The 11,148-nt window shown below is 48.7% G+C and overlaps 1 protein-coding gene across 3 annotated transcripts in view; it reads right to left on the bottom strand.

The window, feature by feature from the left end:
• Positions 1-6,205, bottom strand: part of TOR3A (torsin family 3 member A) — a 33,882-nt gene extending 27,677 nt beyond the window's left edge. Inside the window, exons 1-5 of one of the 3 annotated variants that reach the window (XR_006273925.1) lie at positions 5,986-6,196; positions 4,587-4,700; positions 3,194-3,459; positions 2,472-2,647; positions 194-318 (exon numbers count right to left, since the gene is read on the bottom strand). Coding sequence is in view for 2 of the 3 variants with exons in the window: in XM_038412041.2 (XP_038267969.1) it covers positions 194-318; positions 2,472-2,647; positions 3,194-3,459; positions 4,587-4,700; positions 5,986-6,190 (886 nt within the window). In the remaining variant the exon portion in view is untranslated. Of the gene's footprint in view, positions 1-193; positions 319-2,471; positions 2,648-3,193; positions 3,460-4,586; positions 4,701-5,700; positions 5,890-5,985 lie in introns of those variants that run through there. The other 2 variants (XM_038412041.2, XM_038412040.2) reach the window with 2 other exon arrangements.
• Positions 6,206-11,148: the final 4,943 nt, after the last annotated feature.

Below are 11,148 nucleotides of genomic sequence, written 5' to 3'. Positions count from 1 at the left end.
CCTACCTCCCCAGGGATGTAGTGAAGATAGATTTTGGGGGGGGGGGGGGGTGTTCAGTAATCTTTGAGGGACATGAAAGAGCCAATCAAAACAATGAGTCCCCTGGGTGGAGCTGGCAGGGAGCAGAGAGACATGGGAAGGGACAGCGGACTGTAGAACTCCAGTGCAGACTTGCATCGATTAGCTCAGTTACCTGTGGACTCAAGCAGCTCCATGCGCAGGTGCTGCTCCAAGTATTCCATGGTGATCTCCTCCCTGGCCCGTCCAGCTCGCCAGAAGTCCAGGGTCACCTGGTTGATGATGTTCCCACCAATGTTACTGGGAAGGAAATGGAAGTTAAATGCTTTATCTGGAATAATCCTAATGTTTATACCTCGCAAAATCATACATCACAAACCACTAACAGCACTCTGGTCCAGGCCTCGGGGACGTTGGTAGCATAAGGATTCATGTAGACCCATGCCAAAGCTCTGCCTTTCCACTGGCCCTAGAGAGGGATTTGCTTTCTCTCCCCTCTGCCAAGAACACTTTTTCACCAGATCAACTGCTTCCATTCCCCAGTCCTGATTCTTAGGGGTAGGCCCCACCCTCCCAGACTATTACACACTGAACCAAGAGTACAGAACATATTGACTACAGCCCCTTTATCTCCCAGCCCCTTCTGCAGAGAAGCCCCCAGTTGTAGACAAGTTAGCAAAGGGCAGGGAAACTGGCATGAGTCCCACTAGAAGCAAAGGTCCAGACAGCACTTTTTCTTTCACACAAAGTGGAGCCGGAAGATCATGAAGGTGGCAGAGAACCCACACTGGGGTCCTTGCCTAACTGACTAGTGTTTTGTAAGGGGAAAGGCAGCTGGAACTCACACATTGGGGCCACTTTTTAAAACGCTTGTTTCTCTAAGCGCACATGTGCATTGAAACGGGGAAGGCGAGCACTGAAGCTTCCAAACCTCAGACAAAATTATCCCAGTCAGAATGGCCTGGAAACAGCATCAGCCCTGGTGAGGGAGTTGCACCAACTAGTGTGGTGTCAGCCCCCTCTCCCCACCTTAAGGTGTGTGTGGGGGAGTGGGGGTGTGTGTGTGGGGGGGTGATAGTCACTTGGCAGAGAGCCCAGGACAAAAGCTGCTTGGGCCCCTCGCAAGCACTTAGCCTGTACAAGGGGTTAGGAACTGGGGAGACAGTAGGAGTGGTGGACACACTGAAACTCCCCCCTCCCTTCTCCAGGGGATTCTTGAGCCATCTCTGATGATGGATAGGACAAACTCGTAGTCAGGATGGAAGTGGGGGGAAGGATGAGACAAAGTCTTCCTCCCCCACCTCATTGCCCAGCTGTTAGTTCTGAGCAACCTACTCCTGCTACCCCAGATCCCCTTCAAATTTTAGTTAGCTCTGTCCTGGAAGCTGCAGCTCCCACCTTTCCACTGGAGTCAACAGGAAAGAAACCCCTTCTGCTTCACAGAGACACAGCCATCCCCATAAGGGGAGGACCCAGTGTGGCAAAGGTTCCAATGACATCTCCAAGAGCAGTCTGGTTTCTAAATGACAGACATGCAAAGCCAGTGTTTCTGTATACACAGCCCAGAGGAGAGCCTGCCTTTCCAGACAGCAGCGTCACAGAGGGGCCCTGCTGCCCCCCTTCCCACAGCACTTGGGATCACATGTTGTTCAAGGTTCCCCTCAGCGTGGCAAGGAGAGTGGCCAACAGTACATGACCACAAGAGCAGGGTAGCCCCTCCATCCTTGGGCTCAGTTCCAGTTTCCTCTCCGCAAACAGGCTAATCAAGGGTTCGGAGGCCTATTCATGGGGAGGGGGGAGAGTTCTGAAAATGCCAGGCCAGGTCATGAGCAGATAAACCCAGCTGGGATCAGGTGGAGAGAAGAGCCCAGGCCTATAAACGTCAGAATCAAGTAGAGGTCATGGGACCTACCATACCACAGCAGACTAATGGCCTAGTTTAGTATATCCAGCCTCCATCAGTGGCCAGCAGCAGATGCTCAAGTGGAAGGTAAACACTTCTCATCACTGCTCTATTAACTGTGCAATGCTTGCCCAGATTTCTGGGCTACACCATCTGAGTGGGGCACCAGTTTGATTCCTAAGATATAGCTCACTGGCATGGTGCTACTAATACAGTGCTGGATCCAGGGTTCAACTCCTGGGGGTTGCAGACATTCAGCCTCATAGTCAGCAGCACATGCCAGCTAAGGAGCTACACTGATGAGAGACAGTTACATTCAGCCACCACGAGTCACGGGTGAGCAACTGTAATGAGGGGACTTTGAGGTCATCACACAAGGAGAATCCAGAGAACTACTTTCCCTTCAATTCCTGTGCCTTCCAAGGGCAGCTCCGTCCCACACCTCAATCTCCCAGATCACAGAACTTTAATATGGGTCGTCAAGCACCTTGAAGAAAGCAGATCCTTCCCTGCGAGCCAGCCCCTTCTCCCTAGGGTCCTTGATAGTCACCTGAGGAAGAGGAAAATGGATCTCCTGTAATCCACCTCATTGGTGCCGTCATAGTGATCCACATAGGGTTTGATGGCATCCAGCAGGCCAGAGTGAAGCTTCTCTGCCTCATCGAAGATGAACAATGACTGCTTGCAGAGCTGCACTGTCTCGCTTATCTGCTTCTTCAGCTGAACCTGCATGGCAGTAGGAAAAGAGTGTGAATTGGCAAGTAGAGAAGCCTGTGTGTAGATCACCTGGTGTTCACCACCAGCACTACTGCATCCTTCATGCAGATACGGCTACCAAGGAAGACTGAACTCCCACGCTGCTCCATTCTCTATCATGACTCCCACTGGGAAAGGCTGGGAGCTCCTCTACTGCAAGTGCTCCTGCACCAATCCCTGCAATGGCCCCAGCAGCTGAGAGCTCACTAACAACTAATCATTACACACCAGTTTTCATAATGGTCTTCTGTGAGAAGCCAGTATTGGAGTGGTATTGGGCTCTCCCACAGCCGGTGGCCCCTGCTGGGAAGGGTTGGAACTTTGTGCTTGATACTTTGTACATTGTTACAGGACTCCTCCAACAGCCGGTGCTCCTGCTCTATCTTCTATTAAAAGTAGGGTCTGAGATAGCTACATATTCAGAAACGGCCCTTTGACTGGATTGAAGAGGCTAGGACTGAGTTACCCATACTACAACCGGCAGCATTGTGGCTGGCAACACTGGAGTTTTCTCACCTTGTACAAGTCCACGTATTTGGGATGTGGGAAGTGAAAGAGCGATATAAAGACTTTAACACACTCGCTTTTCAGCCCGTCTCGGTACAAGTGATCAGCGATCATCCGGGCCACAAAGTTTTTCCCAGTGCCAGACCAGCCATGGAACGAGAGAGCCAGAGCCTTCTCCGGCTGTGTGGTCTCCAGGAAGCTTTGCATTGCTTTCAGAATGACATTCTTTGCCAAGTGCTGCCCATGTAGCCTCCTGCTCAGGTCCAACTCTAACCCTGCAGAACGAAAGGAAACACTGATCTTACACCCAAACCTGCCTGCTATCACTTATGGGTAGGAACAAGCAGGGAGGATGTTTGGCAGCAATTTTGCTCTGAGTTGAGCCCATCAGAGCATGAGGCATTCTGCCTTGCATTGCTGGAAGGTGTGCCTATTCAAGGGGTCTCTGTGCAGTGGCATTACAGATGCAGAGCTAGATTGGAAAGCAGCATTTTGAGTGACCTCATCACAGTAGTGAAATCAGGATTCTTGGGCTCTATTCACAGCTTTGCCATGGACCCAGGCAAGCCACTTATCCTCTCTTTTCCCCTCTGGAAAATGGGGATAGTATTTACCCATTTTACAGGGTATTTAGTTCATTAACGTTTGCAAAAAGGCACTAAGATCCCCAGATGGAAGCCCCTAGAGAAGTACAAAGTATCAATAACTGTTTGCATTGATTACTGAAGTCCCAGACCCAGTCACACTTTAGGACATTTTCACATGGACTAGATACAGGGCTCAGTATCTACCTTCTAGGTCAGGACCGGGAGAAGGGGATGGGGCTTAGCAGCCCCTCTCTGAGCAAGTCCTTCTTCCCCCTTCCATGTGCGCTGGGCATGCAGAAGACTACAGGCAGGGTCTCTGCTCTGGAAAGCACTCTGCATAGGGCTGCTAAGATTTTGTCATGGGGTAAAAGAGGGTCTGTGTGTCATGGAATAGAAAATGGTCTGAAATGGAACTGTCTAAACTCATGAGGCAAATTCAGCACCTGGCTAAGAACTGATACTTCTCTTTAACTTCTTTGTGACCAAAAATTTGATTTAAGAATGAAAAAAACCTCACAGAGGTTTGCCCCTAGTTCTGGGAATTAGAGGTTTCACTCCAGCTGATAGGGAAACATGCACACACATTCTGTCTCTTTGGTACTTCTGTAGCTTCCATTCCCATTGCATCTGAGCACCTCATAATCTTTAATGTATTTAAGGCCAGGTGACCCATTATACAGATGGAAAACTGAGGCACAGAGACTTGCCCAAGGTTACACAGGGAATCATAGCAGAGCAGGGAACTGAACCTGGTTCTCCTAAGTCCCAGACTAGCACCTTAAACTCTGGACCATCCTCTATCTCAAGGGCTTTACCTGTGATGTTGTTGGCTATTCTGCAGTCTCTTGTCTCGCAGCACTTTCCAAAGCTGCAGTACCAGCTAGAAAGGATCTCCAGATAATCCTGACCCACCAGAGGCAAGCTCCAACCTAGGAAAGGGGCAGCAGTGAGAAAGGAAATTGTATGGCAGGCTGTCTGCCTCCTGAGGATAAACCTTGCCCTATCAGCCTTAAATTCCCCACAGACCCATGCTAGAGCTCCTATCCATTTATCAGCAGCACCAACGTCCATATCCACAGCACAATGGGGGGGGGGGGAGGACATGCAGTCACTCAAATGGCACATTGCAGCTATGGGGTGAAACCCAGCTACACAATTACTGACCATAATTACACACACATCTGGGAAGGACACTCAGTCAAAATGTTTTCGTGAGCTACAGCTCACTTCATCGGATGCTGTAGCTCACGAAAGCTTATGCTCTAATAAATTTGTTAGTCTCTAAGGTGCCACAAGTACTCCTTTTCTTTTTGCGAATACAGACTAACACGGCTGCTACTCTGAAATCAGTCAAAATGGCGATTCCCATTACACACCCCTATGCTAGGGATTTAGGCAGGGAAATACTTAATCTTGCTGGAGAGGGGACACCACCTCTCCCCGAAGAAGTGAGCTGTAGCTCACGAAAGCTAATGCTCAAATACATTCCTTAGTCTCCAAGGTGCCACAAGTCCTCCTTTTCTTTTTGCGAATACAGACTAACACGGCTGCTACTCTGAAACATCCTGGCTTGGATGCAACCTTCTAAGACTCCATACAAATGAATCCAATTTAGCCGCCTGGCTCAGCAGCGCCTGCGTACTGCAGGGCGTCCCCGCTCGGGTTGCGCCAAGGGGTACAGAAGACAGCGAAGAAAGCTCACATGTGAGGTTTTTTGTTTTTTTTCCCACCAAGTGCATCCGATGAAGTGAGCTGTAGCTCACGAAAGCTTATGCTCAAATACATTTGTTAGTCTCTAAGGTGCCACAAGTCCTCCTTTTCTTTTCTTTTCTTTTCTTTTCTTTCCACATGTGGCTGACCGCTACAGGAATTAACCAGGAAACACACCCGGAAGAGGCCTGCCACTCTGTGTCTTACATGCACAGCTACCTGGAGACCCGGGCATTTGCTCAGCAGATCGCTGCACCTCTTATTAACCGGGGGAACATAAGAAGAGCCTGGCCCAGATCCTCAGCTGCTGTAAGGGGGTGGGGCTGATGCCGGCGGAGGGTCCGGGCACGTAGCTCCCCTGCGGCCCCTTCTCTCCCCCAGCACTGGCAGAGTCACCCGCCGGCCCAAAGATCCCCCGCGCCCCGTGGCAGGGCGAGGCGCCGTGCCCTGACCGCCCCACGCGGCCTGCCCGACCGAGGGCAGCGAGACGAGGCGGCTCCTCACCCTGCGACCCCCGCCCGGCCTCTTCCTGCGGCTGCTCGCAGCCCTCCCGCCACGGCCGGCAGGCCAGGGGCCGCCCGTAGCGCCCGGCGAGGTCGCTCATGGCGCTGCCCGGCGGCGGCCCCGGCGCCCGGCTCCGCCCCGCAGCGCCGCCCCGCAGAGGCCCGAGGCAGCAGAGCAGCAGCGCGAGCCCGGCCCAGCGCGCCATGCCGGACTCCCCCGGCGCCGAGCTCACTCCCGCCCGCGGCCGTCGGAGTGGCCGGGGAGGGGGCGGGGCCGGGGCCGCCCCCGGGGAGCCGCGCGGCTCGGCCGAGTGCACGGGAGCGGTCGCATGAGCGCCGCGGGGCCCTGCTCTGCCGCCCCGGGCAAGCCGCACTCGCAGCCCGCCGGCCTGGGCCCTGCTGCAAAGCCCGGGGCAGCGCAGCCGGGGCCTCCACCTCGCCGCGCGGGCGGGGAACGGCGGCCGGGGTAGCCCAAGAGGCGCCAGGCAGCTGGGACAATCCCCCCCCCCCGTGCTTCCCTGCAGCTCAGGCGAGCATTGGTTCACCGCGGGGTGGGGTGAAGAGCTGCCCCCTTTCACCACAGTGGGGTTCCCAGGGCAACACTAGATCTAAGGTTTCAGAGCAGCAGCCGTCTTAGGCCGTCTCCGCAAAAAGAAAAGGAGGACTCGGGGCACCTTAGAGACTAACACATTTATTTGAACATAAGCTTTCGTGAGCTACAGCTCCCTTCATCGAAGCCAGCCGAGTCCAATTTACCCAGCCCATAGCGCCCCTGCCCAGAAGAGATGCTCTGCAGGCTTAGCGCTTATTCCTCTGGGCATCCTAGTGGCTTGCAAAAAGATCCTGAGGCTTTAACGCCTGCTTTACAGAATTATAGGGCCAAAGCCTGGCAGCAGCTGAGAACATGAATTTTGGGAGGAGGGGGGCCCCTCTTACATTCATTCTTTCCTAGCTGCATCTGTCCCAGCACATTCTAGAGCAGTGGCATACCGTATAATAGACAGACAGCCCACACAACACACCCAGTCTTAGCTGGTCCAAGAAGGAACCCCCCCCCCCCCCATCAAGTAAACCCTCTCCCTTAAGGCTAGTCTGGCCTGTGCTTTTATAGAAAGGAGATTCTAGGATTGCAAATAAAGCAAGACTTTAATATTGGAGAAAAGCAGGATGTAGTTAGGAATGCAGCCTAGATACTGAGTCAGTGAATAGCGACCAATCATTTATAAATCCAAATGCTGCCTGACACAGCTAGCCAAGTGAGTAGTGAGAGACTAGCACCTACATTTAGTGAGGGCCAGGAGAGGACAACTTCAATTTCACTTGTTATATTCCAGTCCTTCCCATCATCCACTCTGCCCCTCCATAGCTTAGAGCCTGAGATTCAGTCCCTAAACATGGAATGAATTTTAAGCATATCCAATCGCTCATGGAAAAGTGCAACAGTCAGTTTTTAAATAAGCTTGGCAATTCATTCATTTCAGATGGTTATACACCAGATCAATTCCAAAAGCGAGAAAGCCATCCAGTGGAATACAAGGCCATCTAGAGGTTGATACAAATATTACAAACTGTGGTGACAATCTACAAAAAGAAAAGGAATACTTGTGGCACCTTAGAGACTAACAGATTTATCTGAGCATAAGCTTTTGTGAGCTACACCTCACTTCATCGGATGCATTCAGTAGAAAAATATAGTGGGGAGATTTATATACACACACAGAGAACATGAAACAATGGGTTTTATCATACACACTGTAAGGAGAGTGATCACTTAAGATGAGCTATTATCAGCAGGAAGGGGGGGGGGGAGGAAGAAAACCTTTTGTGGTGATCATCAAGGTGGGCCATTTCCAGCAGCTGACAAGAACATCTGAGGAACTGTGTGTGTGGGGGGGGGGGGGGGAATAACATAGGGAAATAGTTGGAGAACACTTCAATCTCTCTGATCACTCGATTACAGACCTGAGAGTGGCTATTCTTCAACAAAAAAACTTCAAAAACAGACTCCAACAAGAGACTGCTGAATTGGAATTAATTTGCAAACTGGATACAATTAACTTAGGCTTGAATAGAGACTGGGAGTGGATGGGTCATTACACAAAGTAAAACTATTTACTAGTGTAATTAAACTAGTGTAACTGTGTCTAGACAAAACCTTAGATTGAGAAACATCTGCATGAGAGGGAAGGAACTCACCAAAAATAAACATTCCCAGGACATAGTTTTCAGATTCTAAAGGAAAAGAAAGTTTGCAAATGCAAATACTGGGGGGAAAGAAATAAAATGGTTAACTGACCATCAATACACTGGTTCCATGGTACCTGGGCAGATCTGATAGGTCACCAGCTCAGGGCATCACAGCAGAATCCAGGCTGCTGCAGAGGGGTTGCATTTCACAGGAGCTAAAAGGAAAACAGAATAATGAGTGCTTTCCAGCAACCTGCTGACTGTGTGCCTATTAACCAGGTTAAGAGATGAACCAATAAGCTAAATATTGGACTGTACACTCTGGTTTATCTGGCCGGGGGGACATCCAAAACTGTCAGATAACCTGGTGTTCCAGATAAACAGAAGGGCTGTTCTGAGCTACAGTTTCACTGCATGTACCCTATGTTAATCACCTGCTAATAGCTTCTCAAGTAGCCTCCATGTGCCAATGCCTTTCTACTTTTAATGCTTAATACTTTAATAATTTTTGGTATTTTAATAAACAAAGGGTGTTTTACTCTTTAATAAAGTTATATTTACAGTGGTTTTAAATACAATTTTAGTGTCAATTCTATTTGCAGGGCTTAAAGCAAGTTTGTCTTTTTTTTTAAATAAAACAATGCTGTTAAAATAGCACTAATACACAATGAACAGAGGGGGACTTGGCCTAGATGTGCTCTTACTTCATTTAATCAACGAGCTGGGGCAAGGGGGGGAGAAAGAGTGGTCACTCTCAAGGGCAGAGTCTATGAAACTGGTGGGAAAAGAATACAGATAACCCCTTGAGAAGAACACAGAAGGAATTATTGCTTTTTCTGCATTTCTTGGACTGAACTTCAATAATCCACTGTACTCTTCACTGGTTCTTTTGGGGGAGGAGTGGCAGGGGGAGTTTAAAGGATAGATGATTGCAGGGGTCTAAACCAGTGGTTCTCAACCAGGGGTACACGTACCCCTGGGGGTACACAGAAATCTTCCAGGGGGTACATCAACTCATCTTCAATATTTGCCTAGTTTTGCAAGAGGCTACATAAAAAGCACTAGCAAAGTCAGCACAGATTAAAATTTCATACAATGACTTGTTTATATTGCTCTATATACTATACACTGAAATCTAAGTACAGTATTTATATTCCAAATTATTTATTTTATAATTATATGGTAAAATGAGAAAGTCAGCGATTGTTCAGTAATAGTGGGCTGTGACACTTTGTATTTTTACGTCTGATTTTGTAAGCAAGTAGTTTTAAAATGGGGTGAAATGTGGGGTACCCAAGACAAATGAGATTCCTGAAAGGGGTATAGTAGTCTGGAAAGGTTGAGAGCCACTAGCCTAAACAATTGAGGGGGGCAGGACTGGTCACCAATTTGGAGATTTTCATCTGTAGATGGTTATTCACATGTAGTCCTGACAAATAACTGAGGCCTGGTCTACACTTAAAAAGTTAGATCAACATAGCTATGAAAAATTCAGACCCTTGAGCCCTATAGTTAAGTCAACCTAACCCCTACTGTAGATGTGGCTAGTCTGATGGAAGAAACCTAGCTCCCACCATTTGGGGAAGTGGATTACCTACATCGATGGAAAACCCCTTTCTGTTGCTGTAGGAAGGGTCTACACTATGTTGCTACAGCAGCATAACTGCAGCACTGTAGCCGTGCTACTGTAGTGCCATAGCGTAGACATGGCCTGAGGATGATAAGCCTCTGATTGACAATTGAACTCTCAGTTCAAGTCTACTAGACAGATGTTTCTCATCAAGGAAAAAAAAACAGCACCACCAAAAAGTCTGGCTATGTCTGGCTTTGGTACAACTTGTATTTCCTTTAATTTATCAGACATACAAGATGGTCTTCTTCAGGTCTGTAAGCTAAAAAGCTTGTCTCTCTCACCAACAAAAGTTGGTCAAATAAAAGATATTACCTCACCCACTTTGTCTGTCTAATATCTTGGGACCAATATGGCTACACCACCACTGCATACACTTAATTTATCAACAGCCAGATGGATACAGCTACACAGCAGCAACACAACCAAAAAAAAAAAACCACTGAAGAAGCAGTTTTCAAAACAGCCTAAAAATTTTCATTAAGCTTTGCCAAATATTGAAAAATGGAAAAAGTTGAGAAAACGTTATTGCAAAAGAAGTTTAAAGAAAAGGTTATACTTCAATGTAAGGTTTTAATAAGAAAAATTCCTAACAGCTCTTGTAGTTTCTATGAGTTGCTGAACTGGTGAAAAGCAGCAAGGGTCCTTTCTTTTCCGGGAGTGGGGGGGAGAAACAGGCACCTAAAACAGTGGAGATGGATATAAACAGATACTGTTGTTACACAATGCAAAGGAGCAGAAAGAAGTGGGTGTGAAGTTCAAAGTTGTGAAAATCGGCAGCAGGGTCTGAGTGTGTTGGTCCATTTTAGTTTATCGAAAGCAGGTGTCCTTGTTTGCATGCTGATATGGATGTGGCACCACAGGCCAAGTCAAAGGTCCCAAATGCAACCCAGGGTCAACAACTACATTGCATTGGAGAGGGTTCTGATAGGTACCTGACTCCAGGAATCACACTACTGTGGTCCCTGTAGATCTCACAAGTAGAACATGCTTCCTGTGCATTTCCCTCCAGATCTCCATGCAACTCTCAAACATTTAGAATTGTGCATGTCACACTTGTATCTTTGAAAAACTTGATACTGTGCGGTAATCCAGGAAGCTAACTCATGATCTGGCCACACTAAGTACGAGCCTTGGGGAGACAAGGGACTTTCCTGCCTCTCTCTCTCTCTCTCTCTCTCTACTTCCTCTCTCCGAGAAGGGCTTCCAGCCACAATAGGAGTTGGAAGCCAGCCAGAAATAGCTGCCAATTTAATGCATGTGTCACTGACTGCTATGTGTACTGGTCTACTTATGCAACACAGAACAATTGCTCCTCTCCTGGTGCAGACCCTTGGGGTGCATTTT

Source organism: Dermochelys coriacea, chromosome 8, assembly GCF_009764565.3.
Source record: "Dermochelys coriacea isolate rDerCor1 chromosome 8, rDerCor1.pri.v4, whole genome shotgun sequence".
NCBI lineage: Eukaryota > Metazoa > Chordata > Testudines > Dermochelyidae > Dermochelys > Dermochelys coriacea.
This window is presented reverse-complemented; position numbering and strand designations above follow the sequence as displayed.